At 40.5% G+C, this 24,690-nt stretch overlaps 1 protein-coding gene across 1 annotated transcript in view; it reads left to right on the top strand.

The window, feature by feature from the left end:
• The first annotated feature begins 3,855 nt into the window (after positions 1-3,855).
• The window catches only part of MORC1 (MORC family CW-type zinc finger 1), a 158,651-nt gene continuing 137,816 nt past the window's right edge, over positions 3,856-24,690 (top strand). Inside the window, 6 exon segments of the mRNA XM_070357835.1 lie at positions 3,856-3,899; positions 4,540-4,593; positions 8,142-8,176; positions 15,315-15,383; positions 18,610-18,700; positions 19,349-19,457. Coding sequence (XP_070213936.1) covers positions 3,856-3,899; positions 4,540-4,593; positions 8,142-8,176; positions 15,315-15,383; positions 18,610-18,700; positions 19,349-19,457 — 402 coding nt within the window.

Here is a 24,690-nt window from a genome sequence, read left to right as displayed (position 1 = left end):
GCCAACTCGTGAGTGCCCCCTTGTAGCTGGAACGGTGGGGAAGTTTTCCACAAAACGGAGAAGCCCATCTCCTCGCCAAGTGCCCTTTAAAAAAAAGGAACTTGGTATCATTGATTCATGGATTTATTTATTTAAAATGTATATGCTTTTTTTTTTTTTTAAAAAGGCAACGAAAAAGTGATGAAGATGTATGTTCTAAACCAGGCTGAAAGCCTCTGGTGCCCTTCAATGAATACCAAGTGGTAGGAAGGCCCACGTTAATCACTAAACAAAACTATTTAATTGTAGGTCAGCAGAAGCCTCATTCTAACTTGGCCTATCTATAGTCATTTCTCTACCGAACATGCTGACATTTTAAAGATTAAAGTTGCCCTCCAGAGAGCAATGGCAACCCACTTAAGTATTCTTGCCTGGAGAATTCCATGGGCAGAGGAGCCTGGCGGACCACAGTCCATGGGGTCGCAAAGAGTCCTACAGGACTGAGCGACTAAAGCCAGAGAACAATTTGTGTTTATTGATTCCAGCTTCTGTTGCCTCCTGAGTCTTTGTGAAAGTGTAACCTCTTGGAGAAGGCAATGGCACCCCACTCCAGTACTCTTGCCTGGAAAATCCCATGGACAGAGGAGCCTGGAAGGCTGCAGTCCATGGGGTCGCTGAGGGTTGGACAAACTGAGTGACTTCCCTTTCACTTTTCACTTTCATGCATTGGAGAAGGAAATGGCAACCCACTCCAGTGCTCTTGCCTGGAGAATCCCAGGGACGGGGGAGCCTGGTGGGCTGCCATCTATGGGGTCACACAGAGTTGGACACAATTGATGCGACTTAGCAGCAGCAGCAGCAACCTCCTTGAAGACAGGAATCTCACATTCTAGTTCTTACTAGGACATTTTCTTCTGTCAGGCCAGTATCCTTTTTGAATACTCTTTAGGTGTTATTTCGAATATTCACATGGCAGAGGCAAATGCCAGCGTTTTTCTTATCTGTTATTTTCAGTACTGCAAAGCCTAGCAGTGAGTGCTAGATTGATTTGGGGGAACCTTTTTAGTAATTTGGGTTTACCGAGTTCTGATTGATAGAAAGAATATGGCAAAACTGAAGCAACGGAAATGGAAGTGTGAAGCCAGGCCTTGCTGCTTGGGACAAACAGTGTCCTTCTTACAGACCACAAAAGAAAACACCCAGGCAATATTCAGCAGGTACTTAGTTCTAACTTGTTATCAGGGAGAATGGTTTAAGCTGGAAAGGATGGTACAAAATGTTAAACGTTAGCTGAGGCAGAAGACAAATGAAGAGCTAGTAATTTTGAGTAAGTGGAAGAAAAATTACGAGTGCTAGAAAGGCTGAATTTTATCTTAGGAAGTTTTTTAGCCTCATTTTTGTATAGTTTCTGTGGCTATTTTGCTCCCTAGCCTCCTCCTCCTCCCCAAACTACCTCCCTCAAACCACCCCATTATCAGTTGGTGGTCTGTTGAAGTGACAGCAGCATGAAGCCGCAGCAACAAAATCAGCCACAACTTGGCCAACTCTCAGGTCCCTGGGATGAGATTTTTTTTTTACGTTTTATTTTGTATTGGGGTATAGCGGAGTAATAATGTTGTGATAGTTTCAGGTGAACAGTGAAGGGGTTTAGCTATACATATACATGTGTCCGTTCTCCGTCAAACTCCCCTCCAGTCCAGGCTGCCACATTAACACTGAGCAGAGTTCTGTGTGCTATGCAGTATGTTCTTGTTGGTTATCCATTTTAAATGTAGCAATGTGTATATGTCCATCCCAAACTCCCTAACTATCCTTTACTCCCAGGCAACCATAAGTTTGTTTTCTAAGTCTGTAAGTCTCTGTTTCTGTTTTGTAAATAAGTTCATTTGTATCGTTTCTTTTTAGATTCTACATATAAGGGTCATCATACAGTAATTCAAGTTAAGATTTTTGATTGAGACTTGCCTTTACTGAGACTTGCGTCAGTAAAACAGCAATGATATTTTTATTCCTCCTTTATATCACCCCCGCATCCAATCCATCCTCAAGTCCTCTTCATGCTAACTCTTGTGTCTCAAATTCATCTGTTTCTCTTCATATTTAGTGCCATCTCCTTTCTGGATATCACATAGGCTCTAAACTGGATTCTTTGCTTCCTGTTCTTGCTCCCCTATGATCAGTTTTTCTGAAAGCTGCCAGAGTGAGCTTTTAAAAACCACCAGATATGTCACTTTATTAAAGCACAATGATGGTTTCCAGTTGCGTATGGACTAAGTATGAGCTCCTAACTGTGGAGAAGGAGGGACTACATGACCTGACCATCCCACTTCTCAATGTGATCGCCTAGATTTACTGCAGCGAGAGCAGACTGGCCTCCTTTGCTCTTTTCTGCTTCAAGGACTGTGCACTTCCTGTTCTTGCCAGAGGGTTTCCACTCTAGCTCTGCAAGGGACTGAATTCTCACCTTCCAGGGTTCAGTCCATGTCTTCCGTGAAGAGAGGCTCTGCCTTCCTCGGAAGGCTCTTCCGCATCCCTGTTCCTCTATGGCACCGAATCACAAGCTGTGTTATCATCTTTATATGTTTTACTTGTGAATTTTTCATATCCCGCACTAGCTTGAGCCCCTAAAGTTGTAGAGACCATGTCTGCCCACATTGGTATGTGGCAGGAAGTCAGTAAAAGTCTTGAGTGAAATAGTACAGAAGCTTATATGGCTTTCTTTTTTTTTTTTTTTTTTTGGTCAGAATGATTGAAGTTACTTTTCTGAAGAATTGTTTAGAAAGGCATATGGTTTGAAGTACTGCTTTGTAAAGCATATCACTGGCACTTTTCTTTTGCTGTATTTTATATTTTTAAGTACTAAATTTCTTTTGATTGAAGGACACCTTTTTGCAACAATTGTATTAGTGGGTTTATTTTAATGAAAAATTTGAAAGCTGACTAGAGTCAAGAGATCCCGCTGTCATCAGCATGGGTTTATAGTTTAAAATTCCCAAAATAGATATATGTATGCATTTTTTAAAAATAAATTTTTGGCAACAGTGTTGTCCTGTGGTCTGGGGGTATTTGGAGTTGTTGAGACATTGCAAATGATCCTTTTTCCTGTACAAATGAGCAGGGTTTTTTTTTTAATTGTTGACCATCCTATGCTATTTCTTTATTGAGAAATGAAGGAAATTACAGATGGTTAGTACTAATATAACCATATTTTAACATATCAAAATGTTAAAATACTAACATTTTGAAAGCAAAGGTAGATACTTGTAAGTCAAACACTGAAATCAGTCAGCATGCATAACAACTCTGCAGGGAAAAAAAAAATCACGGAACACTCTATGATAGCTGTATATAAGACAGTCTATTAATTTTTGTGTCATTAAAGCAAAAAGTGCAATCCATGCAGTTTGTTTTTTTAAAGCTTGTACCCAAGCTTTTCACTCTTATAAGAAGATAATATTTTCAAACTAGAGGGGGTCAACAAAGTCTTTGAATACTAGCGAATTTAAGGTTTTTTAAAGGATTAAATTAAAATAAAAATTAATTCCATTTTAAATTCCAATTTAGTTACTCAAACAAAACTGCAGAGTTTTATAAAATTGAAGCAGGAACCTGAGGATTCCTTTGTCCGTCCTCCTAACTATCCCAAATCTGGCAAATAGGGCCAGACTTAATTTCTCTCTAATAATGCAGGAGTGGCATAAAAAGGCCAGTGAGTGGCCCTTCTGAACTACTCACAGATTAGAGTAAAACAGAGAAGGAGAAGGATATAATATTAGACAAATGAGCAGATGTTTGTTGATAAGTGTGTTTCTTTTGCTTCTGCTACCTGTTTACTATATATAAAAAGAAAATTGCTGACTGACTCTTCCCTCCATAATGTTGCCGATTGAAATATCCACATCAGGAAATGGAAAACAAAGGTAGAACCTGAAGGGGGTTTGATTCCACCCACAGAGAAACATTCAGCCTTCCAAGTAGAAACAGTGATGGCTATCTAGTGCTTTCTGTGCCCAGGACTTGTCAGGAGGGGTACAGGGGAGAGTGAATGCTGGTCATCTGTGAAATTATTTATAGGTATGGTCTTTTCCGAGGTGAAAAGATTCCACAGAAAAATGTAGGTTAGTGGTGCAGACTGGGGTAACCTGCCAATACCTGTGTCCGCAGATAAAATCTTAAGGTCTTTCAGTGAGTCTGGATTTTGGTCAAGGTTTTTCAGAAATTATTTGGCCTTAAATAATATAGTTTTAATGAAACATTCTCTGAAAAACTTAAATGCTTATAAAGCAATATTAAAATGTCAAAATTTGCTCTAAGTACAGTCAGGCCCTTGAAGTCTTTGTTTTATTAGGAGTAAATAAGATATTTTGGCGATAGGGTTCTTAGCCCTGGCTTTGTCATGGAGTACATGTACTTCAGAATCTTGACTGTGCTGAGAAATTTCTAGAATAACTTCTTAATTGATTATCTGCCTCAAACTAGAGAACATTGCATGTGTCTTGAACCTTTTACATTGATTACAGAGTTGGTTTAACTTTTATTTTCCCTCTGTTTCTTCATTAGCACCACTCACAGTTTCCTTTTTGGAGCACTAGCTGAATTGCTGGACAATGCGAGGTAAGGCTTATTGTAAACAAAGGTTATTCAAAGGAATTTTGTGACGTTAATAAAGTTAGCCATATTAGATGAAAATATGATTTCATTGTCTCCACTTGGAATGCTTCATGAGTTAATTTTCTGTAAAATCAAGGTATGATAGGAAAAAGAACAGTTCAAGGGAGAAATTATTCATTTTTATTCAGTTTGTATTTATGATTAGACTTGAAGTGCTGGTAAATTGGACATCTGTTTTTGTGTTAATAACCATGTAATGGGGCTTCCCTGGTAGCTCAGCTGGGAATCCACCTGCAATTCAGGAGACCCTGGTTCGATTCCTGGGTCAGGAAGATCTGAAAAAGAGATAGGCTACCCACTCCAGTATTCTTGGGCTTCCCTGGTGGCTCAGACAGTAAAGAATCCTCCTGCAATGTGGGAGACCTTGGTTTGATCCCTGGATTGGGAAGATCCCTTGGAGGAGGATAAGGCAACCCACTCCAGTATTCTTTCCTGGAGAATCCCCATGGATAGAGGATCCTGGTGGGCTACAGTCCATGGGGTCACAAAGAGTCGCACAGTACGGAGCGATTAAGAACAGCACAGCACAGGGCTTCCCTGGTGGCTCAGTGGTAAAGAATCCACTGCCGGTGCAAGAGAGGTGGGTTTGATCCCTGGGTTAGGGAGATCCCTTGGAGGAGGAAATAGCAACCCACTCCAGTATTCTTGCCTGGAGAATCCCATGGACAGAGGAGCCTGGTGGGCTATAGCCCATGAGGTTGTAAAGAGTTGGAGATGACTTAACAACTAAAAACAACAGCACAGAATATATTATATATTATTTATATTGATAAGTATATTCCCTGCCACTGATTGATGACTATATTTCAGTGTTTTACATTTCCCCCTCATTTTTAGCTTTAGAAGGGAGGTGACTGTGTAGCCATTTAACCAGCCATCAAGACCTCCTTCCTGTTCAGCAAAGCTCAACACTAAGTAAAAAGTCACTAGCACCTCTTTTTGTGAAACTCTGCAGAACAAATGGAATCATAGTCATCAAAAAAAGGAGGGAAAAGAAGAAAAAAATAAAGTTCGTTGGTCAGAAGAGCTGTGAACTCAACTTAGATAGAGCTAACAGGGATCCAGCCACTGCACATGAATGTTTGTGGTTAGTCTCTCTAGAGCAGGACAGGGTTTCTACTGTTTGCGTCTGCTCAAGCTCTGAAGCAATAGTCCTGTATCCACTAACCCTCTGTCCTACTAAAGTTCTGTTTTCAGCAACTTGATAACTGTAACTGTGAAAGAATGTACTGGTCCATTTTGCCACTGTCTTTTCTCCTATAAAGTTGTTTCACTTATTCATTTTAACAAAGGAGGGCAAGTAATACCAGAGTATAGAAGAAATCGAACAATGGGACTAGTTTATAGAGAGTGACTGGCAAAGAAAGATTGACTGCAGACTCAGGGGAGTGGTAGAAATATGATCAATTGAGCAATTCTTTGAGCAGCGCTTGTAATCTGGCAGCACCTTGACCAAGTCTAGCTTGCCTCATGTTTGACTCATAGTGAAACTTTGTACAGTATTCGTAAAGAATAAGAGGAACGAAGCGTTTATAAAGTTTGAGAAGATGAAGTGCCATGTAAAAAAACAAAAAACTGGATCCCGTGCTTTTTTTCCCCCCAAGATTATATGTAGCAACTTTGAGACCAGCTCAATAGGATCAGCCGTGTAGCAGGTGCTCTCTTGGGACCAGCCTGTGTCTTCAGCTTTGCCATTCCCAGGGTTCTCCGTGGCCAGCCTGAACTCCTCAACTTGTCTGTCTTCAGGGGATACTGGAGTTTGTCACCACTGCTTAGACGCCAGTAATTGACAACAAATAAAGCTATTTAACAGACCTACTCAAGATACTCTGTCGCTCTTATGAAGGTCTTCTTAAAGTCCCAGTGTTACTCTGAGATGTTATTTCATACCCTTGTATTCAAGATTTTGATGGTTTCCTATACTTGTCTAAATTAGAACTGGATGGTATTAAAAGAATGTTGTGGAAAGAGTAGGAAAAACTATGATGGGACAGGAAGAAAATCCTTAGGGGACTCCTCCTAGTACAACAGGTGTTCAGAGAGAAAGTACCTGCGTTTAAGTATAAAGCTTATTATGAATGTCTTAACATGCTATAAAGGTGAATGACTTTTCTTTGTCTTACCCCATGAAATTTCTCTATGAAGAAATTGTTTCTATGAAAATAATTTTAGTATAGTGGCATTTATTGAGCGATTATTGTATACCTGATATCTTGTATAATGTATGCTTATATAATGGAAATTATGATACCTGTGTGTCATGCGTTGTGGTAGGGATTAGATGGAAAGGTTTAAGAATACCTCATTCAGAATTTGTCACATAGAAAATGCTCAAGAAATGGCCATGGTAACTCCAGAATTTCTGTGGAGGAAGCATTAGACGAAGCAGTTGGGTAGAGAAAGGAGCTAAGGGGCCAACTTTGTATAACAAGGACAGTGTACCTACCTGATTGACCTAGGCTAGTTTTGGGTTGAGACTTACAGAAATTTTGGGAGACACAGGTTTTCCCCGTCTGAGTCCCACTGGTTGTTACTATTCTGAGCTTCCTTCTAGATTCCCCTCAACATCCTTACTTCCCCATCAGTTAAGACCTCATTGTCTTCCTCCTTTCTCTCACAGCTTTCATGTGGAAACCTGGATCTTCTGGCTCTTTTTCCTTGCCTTTAAAGTTTTCACTTTAAAAGTTAATTTAAGAAAATACACAAATAGTATCTGTGAATTGTAGACAACTAAGAAAAAAACTAAGGCACTAGTGACCTCATCATGGGGGGGGGGTGTATACAACTTACTTCTCTGTAAAAAGCCAGGTATTAAGTATTTTCACCTTTGAAGGCCACATGTCCTCTGTTGAAGCCACTCAAATATACCATTACAGTGTGAAGGCAGACTGTAGGCAACATGGAAACAAATAAGTAAATGACAATATGTAAATAAGTGGTCATGATTGTGTTCCATTAACTTTATTCACAAAAAGTAGTTATGGTCAAGATTTAGCCCATAGACCATAGATTGTCAGCCTCTGACCTAGAGAAAACCCCTGTTAACATTTGATCTTTTTCCTTGTAGATAAACACATGTATATCATATATGTTCCTTTGAAATGTGATTATATGGTACACATAAGCAATTTTTTTGTTCTAAAGTATACAAAAATCTTTTTATGATTTCTGGATTATTTTCCAACCAACTTTTTTAATGTTTATATTCATTTTCTTGAGCTTCTTGTGTAACTACCACTAAATTCTATCTCTTTTAAATTTCTGAATTTTAGGCTTTGTAGCATTCTCAAATTATGAGTGATCATAAATCTTAGTCTACAAATGCAGGGAAGAATATTTTAGTAATTGTTTTTAAAGAAACTTAAGTGGGTTTCTCCATTGTTTGTTACCTGACAATAGATCATCTATTGTCACATGAGAAATTCAGATTAATGTAATTTTCAAAAACACAATATCAAACTGAAGCAATAATATTTTTATATTGTTTTCAGAGATGCAGGGGCTGCGAGACTTGATGTGTTTTCAGGTGAGCACATTTGCTTTTTTATTTTTTATTCTAATGGAAAACCCTGTAGTTATTTTGATTTCCTTTTATTTCATGAAAATCAAACCACATTCTATAGATTATTAATGCAATCTAAGTGCTTCATGAGTTCAGGGACCCTGTGGGGAGCCAGGTTGAGAACAGTACACTCTGAGTGAAATTGTTCACTTGTTAGGGGACTCATTTACAAAATTAGATCTTCCAGGGTTTTGTGAAAGCAGCAGAGTGATTTGGAGCAGTTTGTCTGCCACGGAAAAACTGTTTTATTTTAAAATGAATATTAACTTGATGGGTATTCATTATTAACTGTATGTCATTCCCAACATCACAGTTTTAAAGTGCCTAAGTGAATGTGCAGTGTGAATGTTGGACGGCCATAACATTCAAACCAAGCTTGTTGTCTTTATTGACTTAATTTTAGTCACCAAATATTTATTTCACTTACTGGTTTTTTTTCATTAGAACACAGAGGAAGTTAGGTTTGTGATCCAGTCCTGTAGTTAACACAACCTGGAGAAACAGCTGTTGTGTTAAAGCTGATCCCCAATCCAGATCCTGTCAGCTTTCCTGTAAATATTGGCTGGTGGTCACAGGCCAGGGGATGTGGTTCATGATGTAAATCCTTATCAGTATTTAAAAAGCGACTCAGTTCAATTCAGTTTTCTAAGTGTTTAAGATTTGTGCTAGGTGGGTGCCTCTGGCCCATGAGGAAGAGGTTTTGGTTCTGGTTCATGGACATCTTGAAAGATTTGAGGAAACAAAGTAAATGCCACTCTTCTTCCCTTTCTATTCCCCGGGTTCTTAGGAGTTTGAGAAATAAAATAAGAGCATTGGTCTTCATTGCTGACAAAGTCTAGGTGGAGTGTGGAGCTCGGTGTGGGAGAGCGTCAGGCACTCGCCCTTATAGCGGCACTGTGCTCTCTGCAGGCAGCTCGCTCTCAGAGGGAACAGGAGAGATTTGAGCTGCACCTTCTCATAGGTTATTCTTCCCCAGATTACTAGTCAGATGAATGTGCTCATTGCTCCAGGAGAAGGTGATCAAGAGACAGAAAAGGGTGGGCCCCTTACCACTGCTGATTGAACTCCATTCCCCATAGGAGGAAATGTCAGCAGTGGAGAAAAAGTGACCTTCCATCCATATCCAATTATATAAGTGAAAATGGAATAAAATGTCTCTTGCCTAGGAGATGCTCAAAGCATGGTAGGAACACAAAGAAAGAAGACCTCTTATTAAAGAGCCAGGGGTTGAAATATGGATATGATTTGTGTTAAGTAGTGTAGGAAGAGAAGAATTTTCCCATCTGAGGAATAATTGTGAGAAAAAGAATGGAGGTAGACTAGTTCGGAGACTCATTCATTTATTCAATAACAACTTATTGAGTATCTATTATGAATGAGCCAAGCAGTTTTTCTGGGTGTTAGGGACAGAGCAAGGAGCACCATGTTTGATGAAGCCTGTTCACTCATGGAACATGCATCCTAATGAGGATAGCTAGGCAAATAAAGAAGTGGACAAGTAAATAATATACCAGGCCATAATAAGTGCTAAAAGGGAAAAAGAAGACAGGGCGATAAGAGAACAGAGAGTGATGGGAAAGATATTCTGTTTTTAATGGGGTGATTAGGGAAAGTTACTGTAAATAGGTAATAAGCCAGCCAAGACCTAAATGACAATGAGGGAGTGAGCCATATATATATTTGGAGAAAAAGCATCCGAGAGACAATGACTAGGCTAGGTTGACTAGAGCTAAGACTTAGAGCCAAATGGATGAGCACCTTGAATATCATACTAAGGTTATTTTCTTTCTGTAGCCAGTGAACCATTCAATAGTCTAGAGCAATGTCATTTGACAAATTAGAAATGTACTCTTTTCTTTTTAAAGAAAGTTACTCCAGCAAGTGATTACAGAATGGTTTGTAGATGGTTTGCAGAAGTATGAAAGGATACCAAACAAGGGGGTCTGTGGAATGATCTACACAAGATTTCATGAGGATTCAAACAAAGGCAGTGGTCCTCACAGTGGAGAAGGGAGGAAACATTCAAGCTGAATTTCATTCAGAGCACACATATGATTGATAAGGGGTTGAAGGGTTGAGAAGAATTATCTGGAATCACAGAGTTCAACACATGTGATCAAATGATCAGAATTCACACAGTATGTTCTTTTGGGGGAGTACAGGACACCAGCGGGGCATGGCAGTATTCACTTCACCCCACTTTCTCTAGCACTTGGCATTATTACAAAAAATAAACAAGCATCTTTGTAGTTTGCATTGAAAGGGGCACTTTTTCTGTATTTAGGTTTTATGTGTTTTGTGAAAAACTGAACCTATGGTTTTTTTAATTTTAAATTACCTATTCATGTTATAAAATTTTTTATTGCTGCAAACCATAATATGGCTATCAACCCAGCAAATTGATTTTTCTTGAAAAAATGAAAAAGATAAACTAGGGCAAAGGCTTATGTACCAATAGATAGAATTGGTATCGGGGTACAAAGTTAAGCACTGGACTAGTTTTTAAATTATTTACTGAGACATGTGAGTTATTTTCCAATCTTAAGTTTCCTTTAGGGCTATAAAATCCAAAGTGAATATATTCAGACATGGCTGTTTTATCTGTCTGTGTGTACTAGTTCTAGTAAACATGGATACTCATTCCATACATTTTTTAGTGCTTGCCAAGTGGCAGGCTCTGGGCTAAGCGATGAATATACACAGTGCCTCCTTTTAAGAAATCACCATCCTAGTAAAGGATCTGTGGAAAATATAGTATGCAGTTTCACTTTTATGAGTAGAAGGCCCTTAGCTTTCATCATATCTCTGAGTTATCTGAGTTTCAAAAAGTAGAAGAACCACTTGTCTGGAAGAGAAATGGATGCATCAGCAGGTGTTTGAATATACTTTGAAAAGTAGGAAACACAAGTTACAAGGAAAACGTTCATTATGGCCACGTGATGATGTGGAAGAATTAGGAAGTCTTCCTAGGAGAAACAGTCTATGAACTAGAGACTGAAAGGAAAATAGGCCTGAGTCTGGAGAATCAAGCATGGAAAGTGGGAAGGAGCAAAATATATAGTTGCTTGAATCTGGAGAGAACATAGGACACTGATAGTGTTGAAGAATGTTTGAGATGTTTGAGATTAAGCCCAGGGTGATTATTTGTATGGAAGTGGAAGAGTGCAGGGAGAAGGCAATGGCACCCCACTCCATTACTGTTGCCCGGAAAATCCCATGGATGGAGGAGCCTGGTGGGCTGCAGTCCATGGGGTCGCTAAGAGTCAGACACGACTGAGCGACTTCACTTTCACTTTCCACTTTCATGCATTGGAGGAGGAAATGGCAACCCACTCCAGTGTTCTTGCCTGGAGAATCCCATGGACGGAGAAGCCTGGTAGGCTGCATTCCATGGGGTCGCACAGAGTCAGACACGACTGAAGTGACTTAGCAGCAGCAGCAGCAGCAGCAGAAAGAGTGCAATATGGGCAGGGGAGAAGATAGCAAGGGATGAGCATGGAGGGTGCATTAGGGTTCTTCAGAGAAACAGAACCATTGGTAGGTAGACAGAGATCTCTGCCAACCTCGTTCTCTCTCTGCCCTCTATATCTATCTATCTGTCTGTCTGTCTGTCTCAGTCTCTCTCATTCTATCTGATAGACATATAGTAGACAGAGAGGAAGAGGAGGAGGAGCATTATTTTAAGGAGTTGATTGACTTAATGATGGGGGCTGGCAGCTGTGAAATTTGCAGGGCAACTGGCAGGTTGGAAATCCAGGTGAGAGTTGATGTTGTAGTCTTGAGTTATAAATCTTTAGGCAGGTCAGCAGCCTGTACGCTCAAGCAGGGTTTCTGTGCTACAGTCTTGAGGCAGAAAATTGATGCTTCTTTGGGAAACCTCAGTCTTTGCTTTTACAACCTGTAACCAATTGGATGAGGCCAACCCACATTATAGAGGGTATCTGCTTTACTTACAATTAGCTGATTATAAATGTTAATTATATTCAGATGCTTTCATAGCAACATCTAGTTGACCAAACAACTGACACCGTAGCTTAACCAGGTTGACACATAAAATTAACCATCTTAGAGAGGTAGGAGGGTCAGTTTATGAAAGACAGCTAGATTTGTTAACTGGTTTGGCTTTCATCCTGTGGGCAGTGGGAAGGTGTGCAAGGGTTATAAGCAGTTCAGTTCAGTTCAGTAGCTCAGTTGTATCCGACTCTTTGCGACCCCATGAACTGCAGCATGCCAGGCCTCCCTGTCCATAACCAACTCCCAGAATTCACCCAAACTCTTGTCCATTGAGTTGGTGATGCCATCCAACCATCTCATCCTCTGTCGTCCTCTTCTCCTCCTGCCCTCAATCTTTCCCAGCATCAGGGTCTTTTCAGATGAATCAGCTCTTTGCATCAGGTGGCCAAAGTATTGGAGTTTCAGCTTCCACATTAGTCCTGCTGCTGAGCACCCAGGACTGGTCTCCTTTAGGATGGACTGGTTGGATCTCCTTGCAGTCCAAGGGGCTTATTAGCAGGAGAGCAGTGAAACACATGATTGGCTGTAGACTGGCTGCACTCTCTCATTTGTGGGGGCAAGGAGTACAGGGGTAGGGACTGCTGCTGGAGTCCAGAAGAGAGAGGGTAGTTTCCTGAACCAAGGCAGTATTGTGGGGATGGAGAAAGTGGTAAAATTTGAGAAACATGAGGAGGTGGAATTGAGAAGGCATGTTTCTACATCAGGTAAGGAAGTGGAGAACTTGATCCTGAGACTTTGACTTAGGCAGCCAAAGCCTAATGGCAGAGTGATGCCATTTATTGAGCAGGAAGCACCAGAAGGAGGAGGTAGTCTGACGAGGGAGAAGGTGCTGTGGTTTGCTTTGGACATGCACACTTATCTGATGGCTCAGATGGTGAAGAATCTGCCTGTAATGCAGGAGACCTAGGTTCGATCCCTGGGTCAGGAAGAAAATCCCCTGGAGGAGGGTATGACAACCCACTTAGAATTCTTGCCTAGGGAATCCCATGGGCAGAGGAGCCTGGCAGGCTGCAGTCCATGGGGTCGCAAAGAGTCGGACATGACTGAGTGACTAGACATGTGCGCGTACACACACACACACACACACACTTAACAAATAGAAATCAATCTGAGATCCATAGTTTTAAGGGACTGAAGTAAACAAGGCCAAGCCTCAGTACTAGGGGAGGGAATATTACACTTTGAGGTGCTGATTGTCTATAAGCCCTCACTGGAATTTATAGAACAGTTAAACATTGTATGGGCTTCCAAGGTGGCTCAGTGGTAAAGACACCACCTGCCAGAGCAGGTGATGCAGGTTGGATCCCTGGATCAGGAATATCCCCCAGAGAAGGAAATGGAAACCCACTCCAGTATTCATGCCTGGGAAATCCCATGGATAGAGAAACCTGGCAGGCTCCTCTGGGGTTGCAAAGAGTCAGAAATCACTGAGCGACTGAGCATGTGTATGTAACTCTTGGGAATTTTGAGTCTTTTCTCCCATTCACCAAAAAAAATGCCCTGCTTTCTTAGATGAGAACTATGTACCAAGAGCTGCAAAATCAGTTGTTGCAACTGCATAGCCTGAGACTTGTGTCAGGTGGTTCCAAGTTCTGATAAACCTTAGGGTAATCAGGAGGAGCTGCTATTCCTAAACTCCATCCGAGACCAGTTAAATTATCTCCCGATGATCCACATATGCAACCAAGGTTAAGAACTACTGCATTGCGCAGAGAACTCAACTGGAGTTGAGTAGAGAAGTATCAGCCTTGGTCAGGGGAGGGCTGAACCCTCGTAAAGAGGGTAGGAATATTCTGACACAGAAGTTGAGGTAAGCAGACCAGAAATCAGGTAGAGAGAAGAGCTGGAGAAATGAGATGGTTGGGGAGATCCAAAGGGTTTGTAAACAGGAAGTGAATTGGAGGAGGGGGGATTACAAGTGAACACATGACCAGAACATTATGAACACAGAAAGCTCAGGTAAGATTTTTTAGGTACTTATTTATAGATTATCTTGAACATTTAAAAATTGTGGATTAGAGGTAACCATTGAACACAGAGTTGACTTCACTGGTATGCTAGAAATGAATCTGTAAGGATGGAATTAGTAAATAGATGGCTGCCCGGTGATGGGCTGGGGGTGATAGATAGAGCATGGAAGGGTCGGAAGGGAGAGACCTCAGAGGGCAGGAGGAGGCACCTGGGATAACGGTTATGTTCACTACCTTGATGTGATGGTTCCACAGACATTTACCTGTGTCAGATTGTACATGTTAAATATGTGGAGCTTTTTTATGTGTGATCTATTTCTCAATAAAGTTGTTACCGAAAGAGAGAGGCTTCTTAGAATTGATATATCTAAATGTTGAAATTACTTTGAGAGCCAGATTACGAACTGTGCATTGAAATTAGTCTTCATTACTTTTAGTTAAAACTTCACAATTTTTAAATAAGAGATTATATTATGTAATTGATATCTCTTCGTCATCAAAATTGATTCCAAATAACTTAGGTATTTTCAAAAATATTTACATTTTCAAGAGGTAAATATTTGCTGCCACTAAGAAGCAGCCACAAATGGCTCTTACGGAAATTAGCTACTTGGAAGAGAGCCTGATGAGTTTAATGAGAATGACCTGGATTGACTTTGAAATTAGTGCTTTGGTGGAAGGGTATCAGCATTGATCAATTTGATAGAGAGATCCTGGAGTCACATCCCTGGCTCCTTTTATTCCCTCCTCCAGGGAGAAAACACCTGAAGTTTAAAGGACCAGTCTGATTCCAAAACAGGGTATGTCATACGGTCAGTCCAGGTCAGTTGCACAGTTATATCCAACTGTTTGCAACCCCATGGACTGCAGCATTCATGCTGTATATGTAGTTTATTAACATGTTTTAAGTCAGTTTAAAGCCCTTTTGTTGCCTGTTTTCCTGCTGCAGTTTCTCATGAAACTATAGCCAAGATGACTTTCTGAGCTTCTTCCTTGTGCCATAATTCTGTCACTCAGTGGCTGCATTTGGGGAGGACAAATAATTATGTGAGCAGCATGCCTTTCTGATGAACAAATTAAGCCCACTATTTATTAGTAATAACTGCTTTCCCTTACAGTGGATAATGAAGAACTGCAGGGTGGATTCATGTTATGCTTCCTGGATGATGGATGTGGTATGAGCCCTGGTAAGTTAATTATTTAGATTCCTACCTGCCTGTTAGAACAAACAGTCTGAAAACCCATAAAATAAATAAGAATAAATTGAGCTATGTATATAAAATCTGGTATGGAGCTATTAGGGAAAATAACCCCCAGACTTATTGTTGAGCTTTTTAGGCTTAAGTGTTCCCTCTGACAGAATAAATTCATTGTAACCATCTGAAGCAAGACCAAAAGTGAACATAAATCAGTATTGCTGGAAAAATGACAGATGTAAGGTACAGATTTCTTATAAGGAAAAGCATCTGGGAATGAATGAACCAAACGGTAATTGGATGGACTCTGAGATGATCTATAGCACACCCTGCAGGTACTACTTGCAAGAGACCCGAGGCAGTTTCAAGTGGCTTTACACTGTTTAAAATTTTCTGCTTAACCTTCAGGTGTAGGGGTCACCTTTTCTTGTTTTTAGTGGTTTGTGTTTCTTCCCTGCGTATTCAAAGGTTTAGCTGCTTCAATTGAATGTTCTTATTATTGTGAAAGCATCTGCCATGCATTGCATGATTTATCTTTGTATCTTCAAGGCTAGTAAAAGGCAGTACATAGTAGGTACAGATTACTGTTTGCTGTGGAATTGAGATACTATTCCTTTAGGGAAAGGATTTTCATGAATTGAGATACCTTATCCTTGAGTTCCTCATTTTGTTTTATTTCTTTTATTTTTGGCTGTGCTGGGTCTCTGTTGCTGCGTGCAGGCTTCTTCTAGTTGTGGTAAGAGGGGATTGTAGTGTGCGGGCTCACTCATTGCGGTGGTTTTCCTGCTGCAAGGCCAGGCTCTAGGGTGTGCAGGCTCAGTCGTTACGGCACCTGGGCTTTGTTGCCCCGAAGCATGTGGAATCTTCCTGGGCTAGGGATTGAATCCATGTTCCCTGATTTGGGAGGAAGATTCTTAACCACTAGACCACCAGAGAAGTCCTCCTAGAATTCTTATAACAGTTGCGTATATCCCACAAGCCAGATCTAACGAACGGTGAGGGAGTTCAAATAATATGAAGTGTTCCGGTCAGTTCCACACCAGAGGAAAGAATGATCGTCAGGGCTAATAGAAACTCAGAATAAAAACTAAAGCAATTATATTCAAGTCTCAGAAGACCCCCTTGGTCTAAATAGTCAAAGACTATGTGTGATATATTCTAAGGCAATTCTTTAAAAAAGAAGCAACTCTTTTACATGGGTCCAAAAACAAAATAATCAAAACACGCACAAGTGACAAGTGTGAAGTAATCCACACTTCAGTTGACAGATACAGTTGTATTTTAAGAAGGGTCACTAGTGTTGAGAGCAATTCTTTATTAACATTGGAACTCAAGTGTTAACTGAAAATAAAATCATCTATCAGTTGTCCAAGCTGAGTTGGTTCAGGCTCAACCTTTTGGAAGAGGTGATGTCCAAACTCTTTGCATTTCCAGCCTTGCCCCTTTCTAGTGCATTCCTCACACAGCAATCCTGAGTGGACTTTTTTCTTTTAATAGATCATAGTGATGCCCTTGATTAAAGCCCTTAGTCGTTTCTCATTACTTTTGAATAAAATTCATACTCCCAACACTTTCAGTTTCTTGCATTACTTGGCCTCTGTCCACCTCTTTGACCTTTTCTCGTACCTTGCACTCCCTTGCTTATAGCACCCCAGCCACACCTGGCTGGCCCTCCATCATTTGACTCTCAAGTCAGAGGACACCTTATGAAGGAGGCCTTTCCTGAGCATTCTGTCTGCAAACTACATTTTTGTTAATTCCCATAACATTCTCCTGGTTTTGTTTCCCTCACTTAATACTCTCCGAAAGGATCTTGTTTGTCTGCTTTTTTCTCATTCCATGACATAAAGTTATTGAGGACAGGGATCCTGTCTGTCTTATTCAGTGTTCTGTCCATGTGCTCAGAACTCTGGCCACCGTACATGAGAGTCTGTTCAGCATGTGATAAAAACCATAGGATTTGGTCTACAACTCTGGGTTATAGTTCTGGGGGTACCATTTATTAGTGTGACCTTGGGAAGGTTACATAAACCTCAGAAACTTAAATTTCCTCATCTGTAACATGCAGATAATATCTTCCTTGTAGGCTTGCTGTAAATATTAAATAGGTGGTGCAAATAAAGTATATGCTGTAGTCCCTGGCATATACTGAATGATCAATAAGGGTAGCTAATACTATCATTATTGATACCCTCATCTAATCGTCAACCCTTAGTAAGAGCATGTGATAAAATGTCCAGGTAGCTTCAGACAAGTGGAGTGGCTTTACACAACCATGCCACTGCACTATAGCATGTCTGCACCCAGCCTCACACAGGGTCCTTAGGACAGATCAGGGGTGTGTATGCAGGGCATGTAGCCCAATTGGGAGACCCATTTCTGTCTTTCCTTTCCCTGGGAGCATGCCTGTTTCTTGGAGGTATGTATGTTTTGAAGTTAAGAGGATTCTTTTCCAGAATTCCAGAATGCCTGGAGAGATCAGGAGAATAACTCTCAAAGTCAGAAATAGATAGCCCTTCTTCCCCAGTTAGCAACCTCACATGGGGCTGGATAAGGGCCAAAACCATGGAAAAATTACCAGTGGTACAAATAATTATAGCATCTTTAATTTATTAGCATTTATCAAATGGCACGTATTGTTTTCAAGGTTGATACATCATCTCATTTATTCCTTTTATCTTTGTCAACAACTCTGTGATGCGTTCAGTTCAGTTCAGTTCAGTCACTCAGTCGTGTCCAACTCTTTGTGACCCCATGAATTGCAGCACGCCAGGCCTCCCTGTCCATCACCAACTCCCGGAGTTCACCCAAACCCATGTCCATTGAGTTGGTGATGCCATCCAGCCATCTCATCCTCTGTCGTCCCCTTCTTCTCCTGCCCCCAATCCCTCCCAGCATCAGAGTCTTTTCCAATGAGTCAACTCTTCGCATGAGGTGGCCAAAGTATTGGATGTGTTAATAGCTCCCATTTAGGGTCAAGGAAATTAAGGCTGTACTTCCCAGGGTGACACAGCTAGGTCTCTCTGACCTCTTGTCAGTACATTGCTCTTAAGATCCTGGTCAGAGATTATGAAGCCTGACAAAGATCATTTTCTCTGCACTCATGCAAGAAGTATGGGTCTGCCCTAATATATGTGTGACATCCTGACAACTGGACCTCTGGCCAATGTGAAGACTCCTATGTCCTAACCACTTATATTGTCTTTGTCAATTGTAGAGGAAGCGTCAGATATCATTTACTTTGGAACATCCAAGAAACGATTATCAACCTTGAAGTTTATCGGGCAATATGGCAATGGCCTTAAAAGGTGAGGACTTCTTTCTTATAATGTAAGTATTATTGCTGTTGGTTATCAGGAATGATATTTGGTTAAAGAAAGTCTTACTGAGAATGATCCAAGTTTGAAAAACTTAAAAAAGAATATAAACCCAAGAGTCCTACCTTGTTTTATAATTTCCATGCCCAAACTGACTTAAATCTTTACTTTATAAATAGAGTTTAAAATTTAATTCACAAATAGAGGATGAATCTCCTTTTCAGAGATTAGGAAGTAACACCCGTGTACCGTAGAGCTTCTGTGTTTGTTTCTTAACGCATGTCTTTGCACTTGCGTTATATGTGTCCAGAGCTTATGTGATTAGTCTGCTCAATGAAAAGTGAGGACATGAGGCCACGGCTACCTGTGTGGCACCTACCAGATGATCCTTCTTTGCTGCAGCCCTAGACAGCACCTTATCTCAGCAGTCATATCTTAAGTGAGAATGTGGGGCTGGATTAGTTCAAACTCTGCTCTGTTTTGAGAAAACAAACAACAAAAAAATATTTTTACACTCCCTTGGTTAAGAGTCAGCAAAACAGTGGAGTCATTTCAGTGAAAAGAACAATATTGTGCTCCTCTGTCCCTTCTCGCTAATGTTTGAGATATAAACCATTATATTCTTGATTTTTAATATAGCGGATCCATGAGGATTGGAAAAGACTTTATTCTTTTTACAAAGAAGGAAGAAACGATGACCTGTGTATTTTTTTCTCAGACATTCTGTGAAAGAGAAGGTCTGAGTGAGGTAAGGGTTGAGAGTTTCCTTTGGTTTCCATGGTAATAAAGTTATTTTAATTTACCATTCAGGAGGTAAAGTCTATCATGGGTGCTTTCCTATTATGATTTAGAAATTTAGGAATACATCTGGGAAATAGATAGAAGGTGGCTGGCCATTTTGGGGTCATTGGAGGCCTGTCCTATTGATCTTTTTTTGAATATTTTTTCTAATCCTAGCCTGTTTTCAGAACATTATTTATTATCCATGTACGCATATCTTCCAGAATAAGAGGCTCCCTTTGGCACTGTGAGATTTTTGGAAGCCTGCAAAACATTTCCACCACCTATCCATAAATAGGTTATCACTTTTAAAGTAAATAGAATATTAAATTCAGAAGACTTGGAAAACAACATCTGAAGAAACTGAAAGCAAAACAGATTTAAAAATATTACTCTCTTGACCATAATTTTAGCTCCCTTTTCTGACCCAGAGACATTTTATTAATCTGCAGCATTTGAGTTTTAGTATTATGAACATCAGTTATAATTCAGGATAACAAATATATGTTGAGTAACTGCTGTCTGCGCAGTGCTGGATATACCCTGTGGAAGGTAGAAAACAAGAAGACCACCTGACCATCAGAGTGTTTTCAGTTTGGTCACAAAATAAAGCAGACATGTATGAATTGGATAAATAACAAAATGAAGGTATTTTAAAAGCATGCTGTTCCATGAGTGTGTATTCCTGGTATTAGTAAATTGTCAAAAGCAGGATATGGATGAAGAGACTAGACAGCCTTGAGTGAGAGTTTATGGGGAAAAGACCACTTGCATCTGGAAAGGCTGGAGTGGTGAGAAATGGCGCGTGGCAAGTCTCAGACCTGAGATGACTGTGGGTTTGGAGGACAGTATGGAGATGTAGGATTGTCCAGCAGGAGCCCAGCATGGCTGCTGGCAGTGCTGGAGTCTGGCTAGTTAATAGGAGTAGTCTAGAAGCAACAGAGAGTAGCTGAGTGGGATTCTGACATGAGGAAAAGCAATACTTTAAGCATTTGTGTTGTACTTTATGTGTGTAAAGGACATGGGAAATTGGGCCAAAGCTGCGATTATAGCTTTCCTAAAATGACCCATTTCCTTTTTTCTTTTTTTAAAAAGTAAAACCAGTGACCTTCTCATTTCCACTTATATAGTGGCAATGACTTTCGACAAGGTTCGGTTAAGTTGTTCAGTCGTGTCCGACTCTTTGCCACCCCATGGACTGCAGCACGCCAGGCTTCCCTGTCCATCACCAACTCTTGGATCCTGCTCAGACTCACGTCCATAGAGTCAGTGATACCATCCAACCATCCCATCCTCTTCGTTCCCCTTCTCCTCCCGCCTTCCATCTCTCCCAGCATCATGGAAAGATGCTGGGAATCTCATTTCTTTTCCAGTGAGTCAGTTATTCACATCAGGTGGTCAAAGTATTGGAGTTTCAGCTTCAGCATCAGTCCCTCCAATGAATATTTGGACTGATTTCCTTTAGGATGGACTGGTTGGATCTCCTTGCAGTCCAAGGGACTCTCAAGAGTCTTCTCCAACACCACAGTTCAAAAGCATCAATTCTTTGGTGCTCAGCTTTCTTCATAGTCCAACTCTCACATCCATACATGACCACTGGAACAACTGTAGCTTTGACTAGACAGACCTTTGTTGGCAAAGAAATGTCTCTGCTTTTTAATATGCTGTCTAGGTTGGTCATAACTTTTCTTCCAAGGAGCAAGCATCTTTTAATTCCATGGCTGCACTCACCATTTGCAGTGATTTTGAAAAGTCTGTCACTGTTTCCACTGTTTCCCCATCTATTTGCCATGAAGTGATGGGACAAGATGCCATGATCTTAGTTTTCTGAATGTTGAGTTTTAAGCCAACTTTTTCACTCTCCTCTTTCACTTTCATTAAGAGCCTCTTTAGTTCTTCTTAGCTTTCTTCCACAAAGGTGGTGTCATCTGCATATCTGAGGTTATTGATATTTCTCCCGGCAATCTTGATTCCAGCTTGTATTTCATCCAGCCTGGCATTTCCCTTGATGTACTGTGCATATAAGTTAGATAAACAGGGTGACAATATACAGCAGCTAACAATGTTAGCTGATTATTTTGATATTTTCCTGCAGATTTCTGTGTAACATGCTTGTATTGTTACTTCTTGATTTGATTTCAGCATTATCTGTTAAGCTCCCACTATAAAAGATGAGGATTTATCTATTACTTTCTCTTTGCTCCTATCACACATCTACATCCTTCCAATTCTCCACCTTGAATATGACTTGATTTTAATTTTGGTTGTGTCAAATATTCAGTATTTTTATTATGAGACTATATAAGCACTATACTGTACACAATTATACCATATCATAAGCTATTTTTCCTTTTCCTGCAGAACTTTTTATTTTAATTGACAGTTAATTGTTTGCTTAGTGGTCTGTGTACTTGTCACTGTCACTGAATATTTGCTTGGTTTTATGTGTCTTTGTCACTGTGTTAATCCCAGTGGGCAAGCTAGTCTCCTGCCAGACAATTTCACCTGCTGTTTTGTCAGTTCCACTTTCCTGAAGGCCTCTGCTCTGCAGTCTTCTTAAATGCGGCCCCTCACACTCCTGCGATCCATGGTTGGTGTTCAGCTGCCATCCTGGGATCTGCCCCTGCCGTCGTCTTGGCGGTTCTCTTCATCTCTCTAGTTTCAGATCATCTTCCCTAGCTTTCTGCCTCTTCTTGGTGTAACACATCCTCCATTAGCTTTCTCAGCAAGGGTGTATAAGAGGTAAAACATGTTGAGACTTCACATGCATGAAAATGTTTTTCTCCTACCCAAGCACTTAATGATAGTTTGTCTTGATGTTTTTTTCTTTAAATGATTTTTCTTTCATGATTTTGAAGGCATTGCTCCATTATCATATGATTTCTAGTGTTGTTTGTGAGAAGTCTGAAGCCGTCTTAATTCCTCGGTCTTCTGCGTGACCCGTTCTTCTCCCCTCCGCTCTGTTTTCTGAGGGTCTTTCTCCCCAGTGTTCTGAGTTCAGTGTTTTGCCTTTAGGTGGGTTTATTTATACCCATTGTGTTGGGCGTTTATTGAATGTTTCAGTCTGAAAACTCATGTCCTTTAATTCTGTGCTATTCTCCTGTAGTAGTTGATGATTTTCTTCCATCTATATTATCTTTTCTCTCATTTTACAACATTTGTTCTTAGCTTGTGGATGTCCAAAGATGGTTTTACTTTCTTATCCTTTTTCTCCTGTCTTCCATCCTTAAATTATTGTTTTGTTTTCTGTGAGATTCTCTAACATTTATCTTCCAACCCTCTTACAGACATTTTTTGTAATCATGTTCTTTATTTCTAAAGAGTCTTTTTAGTCTCTCAATATTCCTTTTGAAAGATACATAGTTCTTATTTCATAGATACAATATTTCTGCTTAGAGCTCTGAAGATATTAACTATGATTAATTTTTTCCTCTGAAATTTTTATTTTCCTCTTATAGTTTTTGTTACCACTGAGTTGCTTTGTTTGTGCTTGTTTATTTGGTCTCTGTCTGTCACATTAGAGACTTTTCTTAGATCACTGTTATTCTTCACTACTTTAATATAGAATATAGTTCAGTTTCTCAGTCGTGTCTGACTCTTTGCGACCCCATGAACTGCAACACACCAGGCCTCCCTGTCCATCACCAACTCCCAGAGTTTACCCAAACCCATGTCCATTCAGTCAGTGATGCCATCCAATCATCTCATCTTCTGTCATCCCCTTCTCTTCCTACCTTCAATGTTTCCCAGCATCAGGGTCTTTTCAAATGAGTCAGCTCTTCGCAGCCAAAGTATTGGAGTTTCAGCTTTAACATCAGTCCTTCCAATGAACACCCAGGACTGATCTCCTTTAGGATGGACTGGTTGGATCTCCTTACAGTCCAAGGGACTCTCAAGAGTCTTCTCCAACACCACAGTTCAAAAGCATCAACTCTTCGGTGCTCAGCTTTCTTTATAGCCCAACTCTCACATCCATACATGACCACTGGAAAAAGCATAGCCTTGACTAGATGGACCTTTGTTGACAAAGTAATGTCTCTTCTTTTTAATATGCTGTGTAGGTTGGTCATAACTTTATTTCCAAGGAGTAAGGGTCTTTTAATTTCATGGCTGCAAGTACCATCTGCAGTGATTTTGGAGCTCAGAAAAATAAAGTCAGCCACTGTTTCCCCATCTATTTGCCATGAAGTGATGGGACCAGATGCCATGATCTTTATTTTCTGAATGTTGAGCTTTAAGCCAACTTTTTCACTCTCCTCTTTCACTTTCATCAAGAGGCTCTTTAGTTCTTCTTCACTTTCTACCGTAATGGTGGTGTCATCTGCATATCTGAGGTTATTGATATTTCTCCTGGCAATCTTGATTCCAGCTTGTGCTTCCTCCAGCCCAGCATTTCTCATGACGTACTCTGCATATAAGTTAAATAAGCAGGGTGACAATATACAGTCTTGATGTATTCCTTTTCCTATTTGGAACCAGTCTGTTGTTCCATGTCCAGTTCTAACTGTTGCTTCCTGACGTTCATACAGGTTTCTCAAGAGGCAGGTCAGGTGGTCTGGTATTCCCATCTCTTTCAGAATTTCCCACAGTTTATTATGATCCACATAGTCAAAGGCTTTGGAATAGTCAATAAATCAGAAATAGATGTTTTTCTGGAGCTGTCTTGCTTTTTCGATGATCCAGCAAATGTTGGCAATTTGATCTGTGGTTCCTCTGCCTTTTCTAAAACCAGCTTGAACATCTGGAAGTTCATGGTTCACATATTGCTGAAGCCTGGCTTGAAATTTTGAGCATTACTTTGCTAGCATGTGAGATGAATGCAATTGTGCAGTAGTTTTGGAGAAGGCAATGGCACCCCACTCCAGTACTCTTGCCTGGAAAATCCCATGGACGGAGGAGCCTGGTAAGCTGTAGTCCACGAAGTCGCTAAGAGTCGGACACGACTAAGAGACTTCACTTTCACTTTTCACTTTCATGCATTGGAGAAGGAAATGGCAACCCACTCCAGTGCTCTTGCCTGGAGAATCCCAGGGACGGGGGAGCCTTGTGGGAGGCCGTCTGTCGGGTCGCACAGAGTCGGACACGACTGAAGCAATTTAGCAGCAGCAGCAGCATGCAGTAGTTTAAGTATTCTTTGGCATTGCCTTTCTTTGGGACTGGGATCTTTTCCAGTTCTGTGGCCACTGCTGAGTTTTCCAGAT

Source organism: Bos mutus, chromosome 1 (genome assembly GCF_027580195.1).
Source record: "Bos mutus isolate GX-2022 chromosome 1, NWIPB_WYAK_1.1, whole genome shotgun sequence".
In the NCBI taxonomy this organism is placed as follows: domain Eukaryota; kingdom Metazoa; phylum Chordata; class Mammalia; order Artiodactyla; family Bovidae; genus Bos; species Bos mutus.
Note: the sequence above shows the minus strand (reverse complement) of the source record. Positions and strands in the feature narration are given on the sequence as shown.